Here is a 24,945-nt window from a genome sequence, read left to right as displayed (position 1 = left end):
ATGAGAGTTTGCCTCGCCAGGCATCTGACCCATGCACTGCAGGCCCCCTGGGCCATGGGAAGCTGGCCCCGCACAGCTGACACTTGACAGTGGCTGCCATGGCCACAGAGCTGGACCACAGGGGTGCCCAGCTACCGCTCAGCTGCCGGGAGATGCACTTCCACACCTGCATCTGGCCTTAACTCTGACATACGTTCACAGTCGTGTGGGAACCATCTTACTAAGCCTGTAAGGCAGCTTCTGAAACCCAGATGGGGGGGGATGGAACAGAGGTCTTGGAGGGGGGGACGCTCGTGGGCTTTTTCACCTGCTCCTGGTGTTTTCAACCATATTTCAACTTTTCCCAAAACCCATTTTTAAGATAAACTATGATTATCTAAAAATGTGGAAAAAAGTTCCACATTTTTACTCAACTGGTTCCAACAAGGATTTTCATTCCAGAAGCATTTCTGTTCTAGAAGGTGCAGCTTGAAAGTTTGTGTAGGTGTTTCAGTACACGTGTTGCAAGCTGTACAGCAAAGGAAACGTCTTTTCACACCTGAGTGTTGTTACAGGAAACCTTGGTCCCTCGATCCATCTAGTTCAGAGCGCACACTTGGTTCCTCTTCCTCCAGTCCTTCCAGGAAAGATTTACTCGGTCCTGCAAACAGAGGGGCCCCTTCCTGACAGTTCCATCCACACACGTGTCTCTAGACACGTTCCAGCCTTTGGCCAAGGGACCAGCCAGTGTGAACCCCAGTCGTGCGACTCACTCCCATCCTCGCACGCCTGTGGCCAGAATGCACGGCTTCCGCACAGGGAGGGGTCGTCCTAGTGTTTCCTACAGTCGTTTTCCAGGGACTGTGAGGACAGACCTCAAATGCTTCAAGACCAAACTAAATGTAAAGCCCCGGCTTGAGCCAACAGGGCCCCAGAGACGTTCTGCTCATCTGTCTGGGCCTGGGCTCAGCTGACAGGACCTGAGCCTCTGCTTTGAAATCTGGGGACTGAGATGCAGAAACGGTTGATAAAACAGAAGTAACTCGTTTCCTCCTGTTTACTCAGGAATCGGGTGTGGGGTCTGGGATGGGAGTGCCTGGCGCTTTCCCCGGTGAAGTTGTGGCATCTCCCTCTGTGTCAGTTCCCTCTGTGTCTTGTTTTCTTTTTCTGTGTGTGTGTGTGTGTGTGTAGGTAGGTAGGTAGGTAGGTAGGTGTTGAAAATCCTCTAGTTAAATATCGTGAAATCCGTGAACATTAAGGCCCCGTTTCCTCAGAGGTGGTGCCGTGTTCACAGCAGGAGGGCAATGCTTGTGAAGGACACAGACCTTTGGTTAGTTCCAGCATCTGGAGGTGTCGTGAGATGGCTCAGCCAATGCTGAGAGCAACTCCCTGTTTATTTTATTTTTTTTAATTTTTAAAATTTATTGTTGTCTGCGTTGCATCTTCATTGCTGTGCACAGGCAGCGAGTAGGGGCTACTCTTCGTTGCGGTACGCGGGCTTCTCATTGCAGTGGCTTCTCTTGTTGCAGAGCACGGGTTCTAGGTGTGTGGGCTTCAGTAGTTGTGGCGCGTGGGCTTCAGTAGTTGTGGCACACGGGCTCAGTAGTTGTGGCTCACGGGCTCTAGAGCGCAGGCTCAGTAGTTGTGGCGCACAGGGTTAGTTGTTCCTCAGCACATGGGATCTTCCCAGACCAGGGCTCGAACCCATGTACCCTGCACTGGCAGGTGGATTCTTAACCACTGCGCCACCAGGGAAGCCCCAATCCCTGTTTATTTTAATTGAAAGAATGGTAGCTCCTTAAATATGTATTGTAGGTCATTTAGAAATTAGCCAAAGTCATGCCCTCAAAAAAATCAATCAATCAGTCAATCCAGGTCTGAAAGAAATGGGGCTGTGGGAAAAGTAAGTGTTTGAATAAAACACCAATTTTGGCTTCTCGGGGGAGTTAGGACCCCTGAGTGGCTGGGGACATGCCACAGTGAATTTTTTGTTTAAACTTCTATGATTTATATCACTTGTGAATGAGTCTTAGGATTTTAGAGCTGATTCAGAATTTAGAACCAACCCATTGTCTAGCCAAATCTTCACCAAACTTTTGAGCTCACACCCCCATTAGTAAAAAAAAAAAACAAACCTTAAGCATCTTGCCCTGGTTCCCTCTGTCCTTTATGAAACATAGCAGAGCAGGCGTGTGGGAGGGGTGTTCTAGGCAGTTCTTCCTCTGGGGCCCCCACCCCATGCTCACTCCTGGCCCCCATTTCACAGTGGATGAGGCTGGAGCCTGGGAGGTGAGAGAAGGGCTCGACCCAACCGAGGTGTCACCTTGACCCCCGGCAGTCTGGAAGCATCTTTGAATCACAGAATTTTATTTTTCTTAACTTAGTATTATAGAAACACTCAGAAGTGCACAGAAGGGGAGGGGAGCAGTGTGCACCCCTCGTGCCTGCCGCCCGCTTCCAGCCACATCCCCCTCGGTCCAGCTTCTCTCTGACTTTGGGGGTGGGGTGGGAAGAGCTGGGGTACTGAGAGCAAATCCAGATTCCCTGTCCTTCCACTTGTCACTATTACAGTGTGTGTCACTAACACATGCAAACTTTTTAAAAATGTAACTCAAATACCATTAAGCACTTAACAGAGTTGCCGTGAATTCCTCAATTCTCAGGGATTCAACAGGGATTCGGTTTCCCTGTTGTGCAGAGGGACACCCTCTTTATGGCTGATGTGCCAGAATCCTGGCCCAGTCCACTCGTGGGGTCGCCGTGGCTCCATGGCCCTGGTCGGTGGGGCCTCGTCTGGGCCGCCGAGCGGGTGCAGGGGTGGCTGATGGTGCCCTGCTCTCTCCACAGCGCCTGTACGGGGAGCGCCTGCTGCAGTGCGTGCAGGCCGTGGTGTCCGTGAGCCGGGAGGACTGCCGAGGGGCCGGCGTGCCGCTCATGGAGGTGCTGGTGACTGTCCTGGCGCTGTGGGGACCCGCGGGCCTTGGTGCCAAGGTGAGGGGGCCCTCCTGCCTTGCCTCAGCCCCTGGACGGGAGGCTGCCATCTGTCAGTCTCTGCTGTCAAACTCCAAGCCTCGGGCTTGCCCAGCGAACTGGCTACCTAAGATGAAAGAGTCTAGAACATGCGGGGTGATTCGTTCTCTAGGCGGCCTCAGGGACACACGGGATTTTAAATTCCCTCCAACTGCCCATTGGCTTCAGGATCTCAGAGTGAGGCAGGCTGCTTAATCTTGGAGAAACAGGCAAGAAACGAGGCCTCCCTCGTCTTAAATCTGCATTTGAGTGAGGTTAAGAATACACATGTGCACCGGAGGTCAGGAGAGAAAATAATATCATGATTGTCCCATTTGGTTGCAGCCCAGCTTTACACAATTGTTTCCATTCCCCTGGCTCTGTATTTTTTTTTCAAATTCTTTTCTCCATTGAACTTCCTTGCTTCTTTATTGTTTTGGCTGTGCCGCGCGGCATGTGGAATCTTAGTTCACCAAACAGGGATCGAACCTGCATCCCCGGCATTGGAAACACGGAGTCTTAACCACTGGACCTCCGGGGAGGTGGCCCCCGCCCCGGACTCTGTATTTAACTTAAAATCTTCTGACATCCAGCTCCTTGCGGCTGCGAGGACCATCCAGAGACCCGGCTGTCTGACCACTTCTCCCCAAGCCGAGAACCCGGCTTCTCCCCCGGGTTCTGTCTCCCCCTCTCCATCCACACTGTGTCCGGGAGGCTCCCCGCCTGCCCTCCCCTTCCCCGGGGCCTTCGTAAACTGTGTTTTCTTTCTCTCTTACAAAACCCCCTTTCCGGAGGGCACGTGTCCCATCAGGGAGGTCATCACTGTAGGGCTGTAAATACTAGAAAAGCCGAGTCTGTCATTACGGGCGAGTCTGCAGGCCAGACTGGGGCCCCGGGACAGCCGCACAGCATGCTGGGGGCGTCCTGTTCCTACAGCCCTGGGGGAGGAGGGTCCGGTCCTCCGTCTCCTCTGTGCCCGCAGAGCAGCAGACACACTGTCCCCGGAGGTCTGGTCAGGTGAAGCACTCTGAGAGCGAGGACGTGGGCCCATCTTTGGCACCCGTGGTTTAAGTCTGTTCAGTGCCGGCCCTGAAACCGCCTGCTCCCCCTTCTCCATAGATGGAGCCTGGCTGGGACTCCAGGGTGAGCCTCCCACCCTGCAGGGACTGCCCTGCCCTGGGTGGTGCCTCATGGGGGGTGGGGGGACTGTGCCTGAACTGCCTGCCCATTGTTTGTCCATTTCGTTATTTCTCATACAGACAGGAGGGGCGTCGCGGGAGCCCCGGGCCACGTGGCGTGTGCCCGAGTGGCTCTCCCTCCCTCAGGTGGTGAGGACGAGTCTCCAGTGGGGTCTGTGAGTCCCAAGATCGCATTGTCCCAGCCTGTCACTTGCTCCCCCAGGTTCAGGAGGCGCTGGCCGAGCTGGCTGCGGTGGAGAGCGTGGACGGCAGCCAGGACCTCTTCCGAGCGCACGTGGGCGCCCTTCTGGAGCGGCTGGCTGCCTCGCACCGGGACTGGACCGGCCACTCCACGGGGTTCCTGCAGTTTGACGTGGTGCTTGCTCACTCAGGTGAGCCTCAGACGGGCGCCCCGGGTGGGGTTCGGAGCGCTGGTCCCGTGGTGGCCCCAGCAGCCCCGGCACAGACGGGCACAGCTGCTCAGCACCACCCAGGAGGTGGCACGCCAAGGCTGGTTCTTCAGAGTCACTCACGGTCACTCTCAGCCTGTGGAGAGCAGCTGTTTTAAGGAACAAAACCTTAATTTAAAAGATGCTGCGAACTCTGTAGTGAAGACTTGCTGTAACGTGGGTCTTTAAAGTCTGCCCAGGCACACATTTTTATGTTAAACCTTTTTTTTTTTTTTGGGAATAATTAGTTCAAGAGTGTGACATAGGACCAATGTACGTTTTTAATTTTGTTTATTTATTTATTTGGCTGTGTCGGGTCTTAGTTGCGGCACGCGGAATCTTTCGTTGCAGCACGTGGGCTCTTCATTGCAGCACACAGGCTTCTCTCGTTGTGGCACATGGGCTTCTGTCTAGTTGTGCATGGGCTCAGTAGTTGCGGCATATGGGCTGCAGAGCATGTGAGCTCAGTAGTTGTGGTGCGTGACCTTAGTTGCCCTGCAGCATGTTCATTCCTGGACCAGGGATTGAACCTGCGTCCTCTGCATGGGAAGGCAGATTGTTTTTTGTTTTTTGGGTTATTTTTGCGGTACGCGGGCCTCTCACTGTTGTGGCCTCTCCCGTTGCGGAGCACAGGCTCCGGACGCGCAGGCTCAGCGGCCATGGCTCACGGGCCCAGCCGCTCCACGGCATGTGGGATCTTCCTGGACCGGGGCACGAACCCACGTGCCCTGCATCGGCAGGCGGACTCTCAACCACTGCGCCACCAGGGAAGCCCGGGAAGGCAGATTCTTAACCACTGGGCAACCAGGGAAGTCCCTATGTTAAACCTTGAAAGCGTGACTTTGCGTGGCGTCCTGTGTGGCCCGTGCTCTTCAGTGGCGTGCCCGTGCTCTTCAGTGGCGTCCCCGTGCTCTTCCCCCAGGTGCTGCCTACCCTCTGTGCCCGCTTGGCCTCCCGCCCCGGGGGTTAGGGTAGGACCGGCAGGGCAGCGGGACTCCGAGCTCGTGGCCTTGCACGCCATGCTCCTGGCCACAGTGCACCCTGGCAGCAGCAGAGCTTCGGGCTACAGTGGACCCTCCAGTCACGCTTGTTTTGCTTTGACCCTGGGCTTTGAGGTGATGCCTCTGAAAAGACTGAAGTCCTGACTGAGTACAGAAGTAGCAGACCGGGAGTAAACCAGAGGGCCTGAGGGTGACGGCTTCACTTCTGACACACGATGTCCCGGGTCAGCACAGGGCCTGGCGGGGAGGGCAACTGGTGACCCGATTCTTCTGAGCTGCGGCTCACGTCTAGACCCCGGAGACTGTGTTCTCCCCATCACGTGCAGGTCCGGGTCCTGAGCACCGTCACTGCATCTGGGACTTTCCAGGCTCGGGGACAGTGGCACAATTTGTTCATCTAGTAACAGGCATGGGAAAGGATGCTGGCTGCCAGGCTCAGGGTCAGACATCAAGCAGCCTACGTGGTCTGAATGTTGGGTTTTGGTTGGCCTTTAAAAGATTGCTTGGGGACTTCCCTGGTGGCGCAGTGGTTAAGAATCTGCCTACCAATGCAGGGGATACAGGTTCAAGCCCTGGTCCAGGAACATCCCATGTGCCGCGGGGCAACTAAGCCCGTGCGCCACAGCTAGTAAGCCTGTGCTCGCGAGCCACAACTACTGAGCCCACGTGCCACAACTACTGAAGCCCACGCGCCTAGAGCCCGTGCTCCACAAGAGGAGCCACCACAATGAGAAACACGTGCACCGCAACAAAGACCCAACACAGCCAAAAATAAATTTTAAAAATAAATTAAAAAAAAAAGTTTGCTTGACTTTAAATTTTTTTAAGAATTTGGTAAGATGTAGGGAAAAAAAGAAAGCTTACGTACCGAACAATTAGAGCCATGGTGGGGGGAGGGTCAAAGGGAGAGGCGGAACCTGGCGTCCTGTGCTGAGAGCATCCTTCCCGGAGCTGAGGGTGCATGTCCGCTGGCCGTGCCCAGCATGCACCTCCGCTCGCGGCCAGAGCGGCTGCGGGGCTCCGTCCTCCCATCCTCCTGCCACGTAGGAATGAGGCCCCTGTCTGTGCTCTAGGCCCTGCCCTCGGAGAAGCCTTGCCCCAACTGGTCCCCATCCTCAGGAGCTGCCTCCAGCCAGCCCGGGACCCACCCATGCGCCTGAAGCTCTTCTCCACCCTGTCGGGGCTGCTGCTGGGAGCCCGGGAGACGGTGGACTCGCAGGGGTAGGTCGGCTCCACCCACACGTGGTCTGCCATGCTGCCCCCCACGCGGTCCCCCCATTCTGCCCCCCACGCAGTCCCCGCCATGCTGCCCTCCACGAAGTCCCCCCATGCTGCCCCCCATGCTGTGCTGTGGCTGAGTGGTCCCCACGTGCCCCCGCACTGAGGTCTCAGGTGGGACCTGGGGTGACCCTGAGCTCTGGGTCCTGCTGTCGTGTGACTCCCCACACAGCCAGCGCCCCAGGGAAACGGCGTAGTCCCCGCAGCCAGTGCACCGCATAGAGAGACACTAAATCAGTCGCATTCTTGTGGTCCTTAAAATTCCGTTGAATGAAAAAGTTTTAGGGAACATTAACTACTAATTGTTTATACATTAGCTGTTCTCAGCTTTAAAAGGCTTCTGGTACCTTTCAGGCCTCACAGAGAATTGATTGAATGACCGTTAAGGTTAGAACTTAGGAAACTCCTCTCCTCCGGAGGGACTTGAGGCAGCATAAACACCCGGGCCTCCAGCTCGGGGCTCCGAAGGGAAGGAGGCGGGCGGCCCAGACTGGACGTGAGGCCGCCCGGAGCAGAGCCATCTGCAGGCCCCGCCCTCTCCCTTTGCAAAGCGACACAGCGTCCTGGCAGGATGGGCTGTGGGGCTTCAGGCAGTGAGATGCTGTTTGCTCTTTGGGGACCCGTCCCCTGAGAGGGAGCAAATCTTTGTCGTCGGCCTGTCCTGGACTTTCCTAGGGAAATAATGGGTCATTATTCAGACTTCACTTCTCTGGGTGTTACTCTGATCTCTGCTCTTGGGCCTCTAGCCAGCCCATTGTATTGCAGGAAATTTTATTTCCTGCTTGTCTGCAAAGACTTCAAGGGTTAGAATAGACTATAAAAAGGTTACTGAGTTGGGTCTGGCAGCTGCCCCGTGAGGAGAGAGCCGGCAGATCAGTCACTACCCCTCGGGGCCCTGCTCCGCTGCGTCCCCCTGAGGACAGCCAACCCCCGGGAACGAAGCCCCCGCTCTTGAACCGAGTTCCCTCAAGAAGCTGCCCTTGAAGGCTTCTTGTGGAAAGAAACCGCTATCAGGAGAAGAAAGTTGTTCAGTTTACAATTGTCTAGTGCAAGGATTAACTGTTTTTACAGGCAGGAAAGATTTTGGAAAGCAACACCTGCTTGGTTTTGAACCTCAGGGTTACAGAGCGCAGAGTCTGAGATAGCAAAGGAATGCGGCCCCCCCTCACCCCACCCCACCCCCGAAAGCGCCTCTGGCACCGGCACACCCGGTGGTGCAGGGCTCCCAGCCAGAGGATGGCGGGGGCAGGGGCACCCTGGCTGGAGTGCGATCCCCCAGTGAAGGAGGCCTGCTCCCCTGTCTGGGCGCCCAGACACCACCCAGTGCCGTTCCCTCGTGCGGGATGTTACGGAGCTTCTCCCGCAGGGCAAGGCCTGGATGCTGGTGGCTCTGGAGGAGCCCGTGGGCCTGACCGGGCTGGGCTTCCTGGCCTCGGGGCCCAGCTGCGTTTGAACAGGTGTGCGTCCTCTGGAAGCAGGGTACTCATTCTTGGGGAGTCCAGTGCCTTTTCTGCTCCCACCATATCACTGGAGTCCCACTGCCTGTCCCTCCTCACGGCCAGCACTCGGCCCTCAGGCCCTCGTGGCCACATCGCCTGGGCCGCCTCAGCCAGGACACGGGGCTGAGCTTTCCAGAGTCCCCTGGTGAATCCCTTTGCAGGGAACAGCAGCTCCTTGCTAAAAAACTAAAGCACGTAGAAAACCTTGAATGTGTGTGAGTCGCCCTGCACCAGGTCCACTGTCGGAAGCGCAGGTGGCTCAGGAGTGCCCCCTGCTGGGGGCACGGCGCAGCCGTGGGCTCACAGGCCCTCACGCTGGTCCAGGTCCCGAAGCAGCTGGTGCTGGAGGCGGGACCCCCCTGTGAAGCGTGCTACGGAATGACCCTGGGAAGCAAGTCAATGAGTCCTTTGTTCAGCAGAATACGTCTTGCTCCATCAGCAGAGGCCCGTGGGGTACAGGAGTCATACGGAGGGCTGAGGCTTTTCCCCGGGCTTTTGGACGGGGCCTCATGTGTGGCTCCGCTGCCGGGTGGCCAGGCCAGCCAGTGGAGCTCAGGGCTGGGATTTTGTTTTGCTTTGTGTTTGTCCTGACGGCGTGTCGAGAGGAAGGTCCCCGACTATGTTGGCGGGAACATCCGTGTCTCCCGGTGTCTTGACACATGGGACCGTACGTGCAGCCCCAGGGTGCCCTTTTGCCAAGGTAGCGGGCGTGGTCAGAGGGACCTCACGTGGTTGCAGGGACCTTGAGGCCCGTCTCTGTAAGGTCGCCGCCTGTGGGAGTGACTTGCCGCCCCATCGGTGCTTGGGGTAGCGCGGCCACCCTTTTCTTAGATCCAGGAGGGGTGTTGGGGAAGCCCCTCGGCCACAGAGTGGGAGGGAGGCTGGAATACACCCCCAGCCCCAGGGTCCAGTCCCAGGAGAGGCGGCAGGAGCCCGAGTGCAGCCCTGCCCCGTGATAGCTGTGGGAGAGAGCCCCACGTCCCCTCCCTGGCCACTACCCCGGGGAGCGGGGGCTCTTGTTCAACGTCCAGTGTTCGATTTCCGCTCGTTTTGTCTGTTTGGCCTTTTCCCTCCGCCCAGTCCGTTTCCCAAATGGAAGCGCTTCCTTCGGGGAGTCTGGGTGCCCCTCTCACCCACTGTCTCCTGCTTCCGCTCCAGACAGTTCCATGGCTACCTGGACACCCTGATCAAGGACATCTTCGTCCCCAATCTGCAGTGGCACGCGGGGAGGACGGCTGCAGCCATCCGTACAGCGGCCGTGTCCTGCCTCTGGGCGCTTGTCAGCAGCGGGGTCCTGTCAGATGAGCAGGTAGGGCTCGTGCATCCTGGACCCAAGAGGGGAACAGGCTGTGCCCTGGGCTTCCGGGGCCTGCCTGGCACACCTGCCGCAGGTGAAGAGCGCTCACCTGAGTCTCCTGTCCTGATAGCGGCAGCAGATGCTCCCAGACAGACCGAGGGGACGGGACTATGGGGCCGGAGGGCGAGCAGAGGTCTGGGGGGAAAGCCCGTTGTTTCCTTGGGTCACCTGGGGGATTTCTTAAGTGATTGTTACTGTTTACAAGAAAAGAATTTCATCACAGGAGTCTGACTCAAAGAGCGTTGTTTGTATTCATATTTCCAGATAGATGAGGAATTGAGGAAACAGTAGAAGTAGGGAAAACATTGTCGTACCTGAACAGCTGTTACTTAAGTTGAAATGCCCCCCAAACTTTACTGGACACGATACCCAGTCCTGCTAGTAAATAGTGGGCTGTGTAGGATCGGTGCCTAAGACTTTCTGAATAACAGATTTTTTAAAAACCAACTGACAGATGTTCAAATTATCTGGATTTTAAAATCAAGATTCTGGTCTGCTTCTTACATAGAAATTTCAAAGTAGCTTTCCAGACTCAATCATACTTGCATCAAAACCAAGTCTCTTCAGTGACGGGCAAAGTACACAGTGTGTGAGTAGCCATCTCTGTCACCAGGGTGGCACCAGCCGTGACCCACAGCTTGTGTGGTTTTTTTTATTGCAGATACAGGAAGTGCAGGAAATGTTGATGCCTCAAATCCTAACCACCCTGGAAGAAGATTCTCAGATGACTCGATTAATTTCATGCCGAATCATTAACGTATTTTTAAAGACCCCTGATGGTGTGATAGATCCAGACAAATTCATCAAGATTTATCCTGGTAGGACATTATTCTTTTCCAGTCATACGCCTCTGTTTGCTTGACAGTTGTTTCTTTGGTAGGAAAAATAGAAAATGCTACTTTGACTTCTGGTCAGGTTGGTGCTATGCGTCTAAACGTGGATGTGACAGGTATGACGTCACTGAATGTCACTGAATAAGTAACGTAGCACGAGAAACAGGACAGACGTCTTGTGGACTGGAATTGCGGGGTGGGTGGGAGCATAGACGCCCATGGCGGCCGGGGTACCACCCCGTGGCCTGCGGTGTGAGGGCTGCAGCCCTGCCTCGCATCCCCCGTGTCACTGCCTCTTGGAGCCTGAGAGCACCGATGAGTCCGGGCCACAGAAGTGAAACACGGCCCCGAGCGGAGCAGCGTCGCTGGAGGTGGGCCTGCAGCCGAGAAGCTCAGGGGCTGGTGGGTGTGCCCACGCTGGGGCGGGGGGGGGGGAGGTGGAAGGTACAGGCCCTCAGTGCCATCTTCTCCACGTGTGGTTGGGATCGCGGAAATCTGCAAGGGTAACAGCCGTTCCAAACGAGTTGAGCACTTCTTGCGGCAGGGGCCACGTCTGGCCCCAAGGGTGGCAAGAAGCAGCCCCTGAAGCAGCCCAGGAGGCGGACGAGGAAGACCAGGCTTGCCGGCAGAAACAGGAGCCGAAGAAACTGGAGGAGCTGAGAGGGGAGGCCTCGGGAAGGGCCCTGCCCACAGGCGGGATTAACAAATGTGGCAAAAAGCGGTTCCTCACGCCTGAGACAGTGGCGACCCTTAGCCCCTCCTGTGTGAATATCTGGATTCCCTGCCGTAACATCTGTTGCCGCCTACAGCTAGAATGAAGTGTTATCTTAGAACCTATTGCATGTGTAAGAATAAACGTTTGGGGCTTCCCTGGTGGCGCAGTGGTTGAGAGTCCACCTGCCGATGCAGGGGACGCGGGTTCGTGCCCTGGTCCAGGAAGATCCTACATGCTGTGGAGTGGCTGCGCCCGTGAGCCATGGCCGCTGGGCCTGCGCGTCCGGAGCCTGTGCTCCGCAACGGGAGAGGCCACGGCAGTGAGAGGCCCGCAGGCGCGTCGTGTAGATCTGTGAGAAGAGCACGCATTGATAGAAGTCTCACCCGTTCACAGGAAGCGTTTTTGCGGGTCAGGAAGGACTGTTAGTCCACTTTCAGCAGTGGGACATCTGGTCCCAGAGGCTCAGCAGAAACACAGCTGATGTAGCTGGTGGCCGTCGTGTCACCGGGCCCTCAGCTCTGTCCCCAGAGCCACGGTGGGCAGAAAGCGGGGTCAGCAGACGCCCTTCCTGTGCCGTCTGCTCCTTGGGGAGGATGGGGCGTGAGGCCTGTGTGTGACTCTGAGTCTGAGCATCTCAGAGCCGGGGGGACCCCAGCCGCCTTGCAGGTCAGAGGGCGAAGACGCCCACGCTGGTTGTGAAGCACACCTTCAGTCCGTGTCCACGGAGTCCACCCCTGGGCCAGAGTGGCCGAGGGTCCCGGGACACCCGCTACCACCAGCCCCTCCCCAGCACCCGCCTGTGGGTTTCCCAGGCCAGGGGCCGGTGCTCCACAAGTGCTGAGAGCTTAGCTGGGAGCCGCCTGCCCTGGAACCTCTCCTCACACTCCTGTCTGGTCCCTCCTTGCAGAACTCTTAAAACGCCTGGATGACGTTTCCAACGAGGTGAGGCTGGCGGCCACCACCTCCTTGGTCACCTGGTTGGAGCGTGTCGGGAACGAGGCCGGCAAGTGCTATTACCAGAGCAACATTCAGCACCTGTACAGGGAGCTGCTCGTGTACCTCGACGACCCTGAGAGCGCCATCCAGGACGCAGTTCTCGGTAAGAGCTTCATCCCCATACTCGGGCCAGCCGCACGGGAGCAGCTGGGCGGGCGCCCGGACTCCCTTGGGCCCGCAGTCTTGCAACCCGTGTCCTCCGAGTTACTGCGGGTCCCAATGAGCTTGTGTCCTGTGGGTTACGGCCCCTGGTGTTCACCGTGGTAGAAGTTAAAACTTGAGAAAATGTTAAGGTACTGATTAATTTCTTTAAAATAACAACCCGTTACATTTTAACATAAATAACGTGGTTTTGAAAGATGCGTTTTGTAAAACTAAATAACAAGAACAGTGGCATTATTTTACATTTTTGTGAATCTCTCTAACGTCGAGCTGATAGAAGACAACCAGACGCACATCTCTGCGTTGCGTCGGTTATGATGCGTGTCGTTTGGTTAAAGTATGTGAAAAACAAACGGCCCACACAGATGTAGTTGGAAGAGAGGAGTATCTTGATAGCGGTCCTCTTCCTTACCGCACCCTGACTGGACAGGTGGTAGTCTCCTCAAGGTTCCTTGGAGTGTAGACTCTGGAGCCACTGTGGAACCACACCCGTTCCGCTCAAGTCCATCTATCCGCCCCGCGTGCTCATTAACGTGGACGCGCTCTGTTCTCAGTGTCAAAAAGTCACTGTTGACGTCAAGCTCAGAAAAGTCTTGGGAAGAACAGCTTCAGGAGGCTGTCAGGCTTTTGGTGGCAGAAACAAGTTTCTATAATTCTTATTACTGCTTGAGACCTTCAATTTTATCATCAGCCACAAACACTGTCGCTTCATTCGCTTACAAGAAGGCATCCTGTTGAGTCCCCAGGTCAGAAGAACAAGAGTCAGTTGTCACTGGTCATTCTTTCAAGTAAAAAGTGGTGTCTGGGAGCTGCCCAGCCCTCAGCCCCACTGCACACGCGTGCGCCTCCCGTTCCATCCCAGGGTGCTGAAAAGCTAAAAAGGAAGGACACGTGTCGTATCCCCTGAACCACCACCGACGTGTGAGCGAAGCCACATGGCTGAGATGGCCATAAACAGACTTCAGTTTAGAGTGGGGTTCTAAAAACTGTTCAGATAACGCAAAAGAAGTCAAGAAAGGAGAACGAGAAGGACGCAGAGGAGGGACGACCAGGAAGCAGACAGAGAGCAGATCCAGCCACGGCGTGATCTGTGACCACCGCGCTGGGCGCTCGGTGGAGGGCAGACGCTGTCAGTCCCTAGAAAATCCAGACTTCATCGGAATGAGTTTACTAAAAGTTGGGTGCTCAGGGGTTGAGATTTCATAAAGTAGATGATTTTTATGCTCCTCTGAGGACATTAACTGACTCCTGCAGTGACTCACTCCCCAGAGCCCGGCCAGCGCTCGAGCCGCCCTGGCCTTGAGCCCTCAGTGCGGAGGGCGCCCCGTGAGCCGGGGGTCGTGCCCTTCGTGTCACTGTGGACAGAGTTCTGACTCACACCCTCTGAAGGGTCTCAGGGCCCCCAAAACCCTGGGGCGCCCTTTGAGAGCCCCTGCCCAGGCCACCCGCAGGTTCAGGTGCCCCGTTGTGCTTTGAGGGAGGGCACCGCGTCGCTGCTCTCCGTGGAACGGAGACAAACCGTGAATTCGAGACCAGTGGGAACTGCTTACGACGGCAACAGCTGAGGGCAGACGGGTTGTCTGCCTTGGCTTTGCACCAGGGGTCGGCACGTGTGCCCGACTGGGGTTCCTGGCCAGCTGTCGCCCTCCCCGTTCATACAGACCTCACGGTTCGTACAGACGGTGAGCAGCGGGTACACAGACTCCCTCACACCTGCGCCCCACCATGCACAGCCTCCCCCGTGATCAGCAGCCCCCCCGGGTGCTGCATCTGGTCCAGTCAGTAAGCCCCACAGACACGCCACAGTCACCCTAAGTCCATGGTTTACGTTAGGGGTCACTCTGGGCGCCGTACATTGTGTGGTTTGGACAAGCATGTAATGACGTGTATCCATCGTTGCATTCATATTCTCATACAGAATAGTTTCACTGCCCTAACACTCCTCTGTGCTCCACCTGTCCGTCTGTCCGTCTCCCGGCCCTCCCAATAATGACATGTATCCATCGTTGCATTCATAGTCTCATACAGAATAGTTTCACTGCCCTAAAACTCCTCTGTGCTCCACCTGTCCGTCTGTCCATCTGTCCGCCCTCCCAACTTTAGCGACCACTGATCTTTCATTGTCTCCATAGTTTTGCCTTTTCCAGAACATCACGTACTTGAAATCATACAGTCTGTAGCCTTTTCAAATTGCTTCTTTCACTTAGTAATGAGCATTTGAGATTCCTCCATGTTTTCTCATGGCTTGAGAGCTCTTTTTTTTTTTTTTTTTTTTTTTAGCACTAATATTCCATTGTCTGAATGAACCAGTTTATTTACATTCACCTACTGAGGGGCATCTTGGTTGCTTCCAAATTTTGGCGATTATGAATAAAGCTTCTCTAAACATCTGTGTGTAGGTTTTCTGCCAACGTAAGTTTTCAGCTCCTTTGGGTAAATACCAAGGAATGTGATTGCTGGATCATATCGTAAGAGTATATTTATTTTTGTAAGAAATCACCGAACTGTCTTCCAAAGTGGCCACACTATTTTGCATTCCCACCAGCAATGATGAGAGTCCTGTCGTTCCCCATTCTGCCAGCATGTGGTGTTCTGATTCTGGCCATTCTGATAGGTGTGTAGTGATATCTCATTTTAATTTGCATTTCTCTGGTGACATACCATGTGAAGTATCTTTGTATGGGCTTATTTTACAACTGTATATCTTCTTTGATGAGGTGTCTGTTAAGGTCTTTGCCCCCCCCCTTTTTTTTGGCTGCGTTTGGGGGCTACTCTTCGTTGTGGTGCGCGGGCTTCTCATTGTGGTGGCTTCTCTTGTTGTGGAACAGGGCTCTAGGCATGCGGCCTTAGTTGCTCCGCGGCATGTGGGATCTTCCCAGATCACGGATCGAACCCGTGTCCCCTGCATTGGCAGGCAGATTCTTAACCACAGCGCCACCAGCGAAGTCCCTGGCCCATTTTTTAATTGGGTTGTTTGTTTTCATATTGTTGAGTTTTAAGATTTGTATATTATAGATAATAGTCCTTTATCAGATATGTCTTTCTTAAGGCTTTATTGTTAATTTTTTTGTTTCCCTTTAATTTTTTATTTTTTAAATTTTTATTGGAATAGAGTTGATTTACAATGTTGTGTTAGTTTCTGCTGTACAGCAAAGTGAATCAGTTACACATATACATATATCTACTCTTTTTTAGATTCTTTTCCCATATAGGTCATTACAGAGTATTGAGTGGAGTTCCCTTTGCTATACAGTAGTTCCTTATTAGTTATCTATTTTATATATGGTAGTGTGTATGTGTCAATCCCAGTCTCCCAATTTATCCCTCCCCTCTTTTCCCCGCTGGTAACCATAGTTTGTTTTCTACATCTCTGATTCTATTTCTGTTTTGTAAATAAGTTCGTTTGTATAATATTCTTAGATTCCACATATAAGCAATATCATGATATTTGTCTTTCTTTGACTTACTTCACTTAGTATGACGATCTCTAGGTCCATCCATGTCACTTCAAACGGCATTATTTCATTCTTTTTTTATGGCTGAGTAATATTCTCACATCTTCTTTATCCACTCATCTGTCGATGGACATTTAGGCTGCTTCCATGTCTTGAATATTGTAAATAGTGCTGCTATGAATATTGGGGTGCATGTATCTTTTCAAATTGGAGTTTTTTCCAGATATATGCCTAGGAGTGGGGTTGCTGGATCATATGGTAGTTCTACTTTCAGTTTTTTGAGGAACCTCCATACTGTTCTCCATAATGGTTGTACCAATTTACATTCCCACCAACAGTGTAGGAGGGTTCCATTTTTCCACACCCTCTCCAACATTTATTGTTTGTAGACTTTTTGATGATGGCCATTCTGACTGGTGTGAAGTGATACCTCACTGTAGTTTTGATATGCATTTCTCTAATAATTAGCAATGTTGAGCATCTTTTCATGTGCCTGTTAGCCATCTGTATGTCTTCTTTGGAGAAATGTCTGTTGAGATCTTCTGCCCATTTTTGGATTGGGTTGTTTTCTCTTTTGACATAGAGCTGCATGAGCTGTTTGTATATTTTGGAGATTAGTCCCTTGTCGGTCGCTTCATTTGCAAATATTTTCTCCCACTCTGTGGGTTGTCTTTTCGTTTAGTTTATGGTTTCCTTTGCTGTGCAGAAGTTTTAAGTTTAATTAGGTCTCATTTGTCTATTTTTGTTTTTATTTTCATTATTCTAAGAGGTGGATCAAGAAAGATCATGCTGTGATTTATGTCAAAGAGTGTTTTGCCTATGTTTTCTCTAAGAGTTTTATAGTGTCCGGCCTTACATTTAGGTCTTTTATCCATTTCAAGTTTATTTTTGTGTATGGTGTTAGGAAGTGTTCTAATTTCATTTTTTTACATGCAGCTGTCCAGTTTTCCCAGCACCACTTATTGAAGAGACTATCTTTTCTCCATTGTATATTCTTGCCTCGTTTGTCATAGATTAGTTGACCATAGGTGTGTGGGTTTATCTCTGGGCTTTCTGTCCTGTTCCATTGATCTATATTTCTGTTTTTGTGCCAGTACCATACTGTTTTGATTACTGTAGCTTTGTAGTATAGTCTGAAGTCAGGGCATCTGATTCCTCCAGCTCCGTTTTTCTTTCTCAGGATTGCTTTGGCTATTCGGGGTCTTTTGTGTTTCCATATATATCAGATGTATCTTCTGCAAATATTTTCTTTCAATCTGTGGCAAAAGTTTTTAATTTTAATGAAGTCCAGCTTATCAATTATTTCTTTCATGGATTATACTTTTGGTGTTTATCTAAAAAATTATTGCCATACCCAAAGGTCACCTAGGTTTTCTCCTGTGTTATATTCTAGGAGTTTTATTATTTATGTCTATCATCAATTTTGAGTTAATTGTCATGAAAGAGGTAAGGTCTGTGTCTAGATTTTTTTTTTGTTTTTTGTTCTTTGGATGTGGATGTCCATTTGTTCTATCACCATTTGTGAAAAGACTGTCTTTGCTCCATTGTATCGCCTTTATTTCTTTGTCAAAGATCAGTTGACAGTATTTATGTGGGCCTATTTCTGGTCTCTCTGTTCTGTTCCATTGATCTATTTGCCAGTACCACACTGTCTTGATTACTGTGGCTTTATAGAAAGTCTTGAAGTTGGGTAGTGTCAGTGCTCCAACTTTGTTCTTCTCCTTCAATATTGTGTTAGTTTGTTAATATCCACACAATAATTTGCTGGGATTTTAATTGGGATTGCATTGAATCTATATATAGATCAAGTTGGGAAAAACTGATATCTTGATAATAGTGAGTCTTCCTGTCCATGAACATGAAATATCTTTCCATTTATTTAGTTCTTCTTTAATTTCATTCATCAGAGTTTTGTAAATTTTCTCATATAGATCTTCTATACATTTTGTTAGATTTATACCAAGGTATTTCATTTTGGAAGGTACTACTGTAAATGGTATTGTTTTAATTTCAGATTGCACTCATTCATGTCTGGTGTATAGGAAAGTGATTGACTTTTTTATTTTTGGCTGTGTTGGGTCTTCGTTGCTGCACGTGGGCTTTCTCTAGTTGTGGCAAGTGGGGGCTACTCTTCGTTGCTGTGTGCACGGGCTCCTCATTGCAGTGGCTTCTCTTGTTGCGGAGCACAGGCTCAAGGCATGCGGGCTTCAGTAGTTGTGGCATGTGGGCTCTAGAGTGCAGGCTCAGTAGTTGTGGCACATGTGCTTAGTTGCTCCGTGGCATGTGGGATCTTCCCGGACCAGGGCTCGAACCCGTGTCCCCTGCATTGGCAGGTGGATTCTTAAACCACTGCGCCACCAGGGAAGTCCAAGTGATTGACTTTTGTATGTTAACCTTGTATCCTGCAACCTTGCTATAATCACTTATTAGTTCCAGGAGTTTGTCAGTTCTTCCCAATTTCAACATAAACGCTCATGTCATCTGTAAACAAAGACAGTTTTATTTCTTCCTTGCCAATGTGTATATTATCTTTCATTTCCTTTTCTTATCTTATCGCATTAGCTAGGACATCCAGTTTGGTGTTGAAAAAGAGTGGTGAGAGGGGACATCCTTGCTTTGTTCCTGATTATAGTGGGAAAGTTTCAAGTTTCTTACCCTAAGTGTCATGTTAACTGTAGATTTTTTCATAGATATTCATTATTGAGGAAGTTACCCTCTATTCCTAGTTTACAGAATGTTTTTACTCATGAGTGGGTGTTAGACTTTGTCAAAATGCTTTTCTGCATCTATTGATATGATCATGTGATGCCTCTTTTAGCTTGTTGATGTGATGGATTACATTAATTGATTTTTGAAATGTTGAACCAGCCTTGCATACCTGGGATAAATCTCACTTGGTCGTGGTATGTGATGCTTTTTATACATTGTTGGATTTGATTTGCTAATATTTTGTTGAGGATTTTTGCATCTATGTTTGCGAGAAATACTGGTCTGTAGTTTTCTTTTCCTGTAGCATCTTTTTCTGAGTTTGTATCGGGGTAATGCTGGTCTCATAGGATGAGTTAGCACGTGTTCCCTGTGCTTCTGTCTTCTGGAAGAGATTGCAGAGAATTGGTTTCATTTCTTCCTTAAAGGTTTGGCAGAATTCGCCCTTGAACTCATCTGGTTCACCTACTGGGGCTGGGGCTTTCTGTTTGGGGAGGTTATTCATTATTGATTCAGTTTCTTTAGCGGATGTAGGTCTACTGTTAGCGGATGTAGGTCTACTGTTAACGGATGTAGGTCTACTGTTAACGGATGTAGGTCTACTATTAGCGGATGTAGGTCTACTGTTAACGGATGTAGGTCCACTGCGATTGTCTATTCTCGTGGGAGTTTTGGCAGATTATGCCTTTCAGAGAATTGGTCCATTTCACCTAGGTTATCAGAGTTGTGGGCAAAGAGTTGTTCAGAGAACCAATTTTTGGTTTTGTGGATGATCTCTATTGATTTTCTGTTTCAGATTTCACTGATTTATGCTCTGATTCTTTTTTTCTTCTGCTAACTTTGGATTTAATTTGCTCTTTTTTGTAGTTTCCTAAGGTGGTGATTTAGATTATTGATTTTAGATCTTTTTTTTTAATGTGTGCATTCAATGGTATAAGTTTCCCTGTAAGCACTGCTTTTCCCTGCATCCCACAAATTTTGATAAGTTGTGTTTTCATTTTCATTTAGTTCAGAATATTTTTTAATTTTTCTTGAGATTTCTTCTTGGACCGTTGTGGTATTTACAAATGTGTTGTTTAATCTCCAGATATTTGGGGATTTTCCAATTATCTCTTTGTTACTGATGTCCAGTTCAATTCCATGTTGTCTGAGAGCAGAGATTGTATGATTTCTGTCCTTTTATATTTGTGAAGGTGTGTTTTATGGCCCTGAATGTGGTCTATTCTAGTGACTGTTCCATGGGAGCTTGAGAAGAACGTGTGCTCTGCTACTGTTGGATGAGGTAGTCTGTAGATATTTGATTGATTGATGGTGCTCGTGGGGTCCGCTTGGGTGTACTCACCGATTTTCTGCCTGCTGGGTCTGTCCGTTTCTGAGAGAGGGGCATGGGAGTCTCCAGCCACAATAGTGGATTAATCTATTTCTCCTAGGAGCTATCAGTTTTGCCTCACGTTGTTTGACACTTTGTTACTGGGCTCATACGTGATAAGGATCGTTATGTCTTCTTGAGTACTGACCCCTTAATCATTATGCAATGCCCTCCTAACCCCCGATCACTTCCCTTGCTCTGCAGTCTGCTCTGTTTATGGCTGTTGTAACTTTAATATGAAGCTAGGCTTGGCTTAATATTTATTCCTGGCATCATAAAGGTGTTTTCCTGTTTTGCAGAGGCCCTCAAAGCAGGCAGTGTCCTCTTCCCTGACCTCCTGGTGAGAGAGATGGAGGCCGTCCTCCATAAGCATCGTTCACCCACCCACTGCGAGCAGCTGCTACAGCACCTGCAGGGCCTGCCGCCCGCCCCGTGACCAGAGTCCTGGGAGCAGAGCCTCAGCGCAACAGCTGGGGGGAGCGAACACCCAAGCCACGTCCTCACCTGGACTGGGATTCGTGGCCTTTAAATCTCTTCACAGGGCACCTTTCTGTCAACAGCCGAGGACCCTCACAAGCAAGCCTTTAACAGCAAGAAGAATGCATTCTCTAAGCACTGTGCCCAGTGCTCTCCTGGGACAATTCTGCACACCCAGCAGTTTTTGAAATAAAGAACTTTCACTGAGTGGCTTCTGTAGTTCATGGCTAACTCATGCAGTTCACCGAGAGGTCTGCCAGAAATCGACAGCCACCTTCAAATTAAATGTCAACTTCTCACACCAAATCAGCACATTCTTTTTTTTAGTCTACGTGCACTGCTAGGTTCCTGGGTTATTGGTTCTTTCTTGCTTAAATGCCCACCAAGAAAGTTCTTGAGTATTTAAAAAGAAAAAAGACAAAGTGATTAAAAGGAATGTTCTTTCTTTGGGTTCTGTCTACTGAAACTTAATATCTCAGTGAAAGACTGAAAAGAATTTGAAATCTTAAGAACTATTATCAGTGGAATCTTTCCCATTTAAGATACACTGGAATTTAAAATGTTATGTGGATATATTTGGTCACAGTATTTTTTCTTAGGTCAGTAATTCTGACAGTTGAAAATAGGATGTTTAATCAGATATAATTTTGGTTGCTCTCTTGTAAGTAGCAGTACAGTAAAGTTGTATTATATTTTCCTGTACTTTCTATCCCCAAGTGCCTAAAAGAGTTCATTTTAAGTGAGTTCTATTTCCATAAGCCAAATATTTATGTTAACACAAGGGGAAAAAAATGCTGTGTTTTTTCCAAAAATCAAATACTAACACTTATGCTTTGGTATTTGAAAATATAACTTAAAATATTTATTATAACTATTCTGTATGCCTGTCTTCGTGTGTTTTGATAATTGAAATTCAGACTCATTTCTTTCCTTAGATTGAACCTCACAGTGATCGCAGCCTCCAGAATCCTGGGCCTTTGGACTGAGGGGTCCCCACTGCTCGTTGTAGTGCCCTCTCTGGCCACCAGGTGGCAGGAGCTCCAAACAAGTTAAGACAAGGGTGTCAGCAAGGCTTCCAAGGGCTCACCCTCAGGGTGGGGGTCGGACCTGGAGAGGGGCTGAGAACTGAACCTGCAGCACAGACCTGGGTCACTGCACCCCCGGCCCCATGGTGACGCAACTCCTGACCGCAGTGACCCTTGCGAGTCTCTGAAGCCACAGTTCCTCTCCAAACCCCATTTCTGTCCCCCAGCTTCCTGATTGCCCTCTGCCTCTGTATCCTCTGCGTGTCCTTCCTCAGCACTATCTGGAGCCTGTTAGAGATGCATATTAGCAGGTCTTGGCCCAGACCTACTGAATCAGAGACAATGGGCTGGGGCCCAGCGGCTGGCCCTCCGGGGGATTCCGACGTCCCTAAAGTATGGGGACCCCTGCCTTGAGAACCACGCATTTTCACATCCAGCAAGAAGCTCCATCTTCTACCTTTGGTCAGACGTTCAGTGTCACGGCTGAGAGGACACCACGTGCTCAACCCACAAGGCAGGCGGGTTGGGTGCCCCCCCCAGCTGCTGTCCAGCCCAGCTGCCACGCGGCTGCCATGGAAGCATTAGCGGTGCGCTTTCGTTTCTGTGCGTTAGGGGAACTATTCAGAGGCAGCACTGCAGTGACTCGGGACACCTGACACAATCTTAACAGCCTATGAAAGGTTATTTTTTTTGGCCGTGCCGCACGGCTTGTGGGATCTTAGTTCCCTGACCAGGGATCGATCCCGGGCCCATGGCAATGAAAGCGCCAAGTGTCAACCACTGGACCGCCAGGGAATTCCCAAAAGAAGTTTAATTTATTGATTTGTTCTTTTATGGATTGTGCTTTTTGTGCTGTATCTAGGAAGAAATTTTTGCTGTATTCAGGAAATTTTTCATTTCCTGAATTTAAGAAGCTCAAAATGTTATTTTCATAAAGATAATTTATCTGTTTGCCTCTACCTATGCTGTGGTTCAAAAACAAGTTTTACTTCCTTTTAAAATCTCCTTTCCGTGACCTAAATGAAAGTACATCCTTCTAGGGCGGTGGTCCCCAACCTTTTTGGCACCAGGGACCGGTTTTGTGGAAGACAGTTTTTCCACGGAAGGGGGAGAGGGGATGGTTTCGGGATGATTCAAGCACACTACATCTATTGTGCACTTTATTTCTATTATCATTACATGGTGATATATAATGAAATAATTATACAACTCACCATAATGCAGAATCAGCGGGAGCCCTGAGCTTGTTTTCACTTGCCACTCACTGATAGGGTTTTGATGAGTCTGCAAGCGATTGATTTATGATGTTCTCTGTGCAGTCAGACCTCTCTGCTAATGATGACCTGTATTTGTGGCCCCTCCCCAGCGCCAGCGTCACCGCCTCGGCTCCCCCTCAGGTCATCAGGCATTAGGTGCTCACAGGAACACGCAGCCTGGATCCCTCGCACGCGCGGTTCACAGTAGGGTTCGCGCTCCTGTGAGCACGATGCTGCTGCTGGTCTGACAGGAGGCGGAGCTCGCCCGCCACTCACCTCCTGCTGTGCGCCGGCTTCCTAACAGGGAACCCTTGTTCTCTGGTTCCCTGGTTGGGGACCCTTGTTCTAGGGTGAGTTGCTTAGTTGAAGATGAAACACCTACCTTTTAGTAGCCAAAGGCAGCCCTGTATGTGCCAGTATGGAATGACCTCTAAAATTGTAAAAAACAAGGAACACTACCCTGTGCATGGAATGCGGCATATGTAAAAGGAGAGAAGGAGCTGCCGATCTGCTTTTATGTGCATAAGACATTTCTAGAAGGTTACAAAAGAAACTGGTAAGAGTCGTGGCCTCTGGGAAGGGGACCTGTAGGGCTGAGAGACTGGAGTGGAAGTTGGGTCTATGCCTCTCGGTACCTTTGAATTTACTTTCTTGTGCACGTGTTCCGTAGTCAAAAATACAACTCAGCTGAGACTAACTCAGAAATCGGAAACCCGACTGACTTGGGTGATGGTCTTGGCTCCTAAGTCAGCACACCTGTTTCTTCTGTGTAACCAGAGCCCTATTCCAGGGAAGGATGTTCAGGATGAAGCAGAAGGTTTACCAAAAAGTTGTCTTGTTGAGAAATGAAAATGCAAAGACTTGTACCCAAGTGTTCATAGCTGCTTTATTCCAGCCCCAAACTGGAAATCACCCAAATGTCCATCAACAATTATGAATGGATAAACTGTAGTATATCCATACAACAGAATACTATACTGCAATCAAAAGAAACTAAACACTGCAACGTGGGTGGCTCTCACAGACATTAGGCTGAAGTAAGCCAGATGTGAAGGAGTGCATCTTTTACTGGACTTCTAGAACAGGCAAAGCTATTCTATGGTTCTTTTTTTTTTTGCGGTACGCGGGCCTCTCACTGTTGTGGCCTCTCCCGTTTCGGAGCACAGGCTCCGGAAGCGCAGGCTCTGTGGCCATGGCTCAGGGGCCCAGCTGCTCCACGGCATGTGGGATCTTCCCGGACCGGGGCACGAACCCGTGTCCCCTGCATCGGCAGGCAGACTCCCAACCACTGCGCCACCGGGGGAGCCTCCATGGTTCTTTTTAACCCCTGAACTAATGAAGGATGTTTAGGGACCTGCTGTGCTCTTTTCTCTACCTGTGTACGTGTGGATTTTGTGTGAACTTTTTCATAATTGAAAATACCAAAACTAAAAACAATCATTGGCTGAGTTTGGAATTGCTGTCAGAGGCTGCCTTCCCCAGGCAGGAGCGGGAAGCGTGGTTTCCCCTTAGCGAGCAAAGGCTTGCCTCTCCACTACCAGCTGCTATCTCAGTAGGGAGGCAGCAGCCTCCATTACCCCTCAGCCTCTCTCCTTTGACCTTGAACCCCCAGGGGTCTAAGCCTCCTTCCTGTGACTCTTCCCATAAGCAAATGATGGCTTCAGGAGCTGGCTGGGACACAGGCCTGGAGCCTGTCCCAAAGGCAAGAGCACTTGCTCCGTTGTTCTTAGGTGCTTGTGCAGGGTTTTCTGGAAAAGTGTAATTTGAAGAGGCAAAGCAGTGCCCGTTGTCAGCTGACAACACATGGTAACTGCAGACAGAAGAATCCATTTAGAAATCTAGGTGCTCTCTTCCTGGCCTAACTGATGGCACTTTTATCCTCTAGGACTTTACATTAGTTCCTTTATATTTCCATTCTTCAGAAAGTGAGTTGACAGTTTTGGCTAAGATTGAGAGTGAAGAGAAGTGGTGAAAATGGCAAATGTAAAGGTGGGGACAACAATGGCCTTTTCTTTCTTTAATTTTTTAAAAATGTTCATGTATTTATTTGGCTGCGCCAGGTCCTGGTTGCAGCACGTGGATCCTCATTGCAGCACGCAAACTCTTAGTTGCGGCACGTGGGATCTGGTTCCCTGACGGGGGATCGAACCTGGGCCCCCTGCATTGGGAGCACAGAGTCTTAGCCACTGGACCGCCAGGGA

At 50.5% G+C, this 24,945-nt stretch overlaps 1 protein-coding gene across 1 annotated transcript in view; it reads left to right on the top strand.

Moving 5' to 3' along the window:
• The window catches only part of DNAAF5 (dynein axonemal assembly factor 5), a 37,338-nt gene extending 14,907 nt beyond the window's left edge, over nt 1-22,431 (top strand). Inside the window, exons 7-13 of the mRNA XM_029222217.1 lie at nt 2,827-2,970; nt 4,390-4,558; nt 6,690-6,837; nt 9,552-9,702; nt 10,412-10,568; nt 12,206-12,397; nt 20,286-22,431. Coding sequence (XP_029078050.1) covers nt 2,827-2,970; nt 4,390-4,558; nt 6,690-6,837; nt 9,552-9,702; nt 10,412-10,568; nt 12,206-12,397; nt 20,286-20,422 — 1,098 coding nt within the window. The 3' untranslated portion in view covers nt 20,423-22,431. The remainder of the gene's footprint in view (nt 1-2,826; nt 2,971-4,389; nt 4,559-6,689; nt 6,838-9,551; nt 9,703-10,411; nt 10,569-12,205; nt 12,398-20,285) is intronic.
• Nucleotides 22,432-24,945: the final 2,514 nt, after the last annotated feature.

This window comes from Monodon monoceros, unplaced genomic scaffold (assembly GCF_005190385.1).
Source record: "Monodon monoceros isolate NGI ecotype Baffin Bay Population unplaced genomic scaffold, NGI_Narwhal_1 Super_Scaffold_13, whole genome shotgun sequence".
Taxonomy (NCBI): Eukaryota; Metazoa; Chordata; class Mammalia; order Artiodactyla; family Monodontidae; genus Monodon; species Monodon monoceros.
This window is presented reverse-complemented; position numbering and strand designations above follow the sequence as displayed.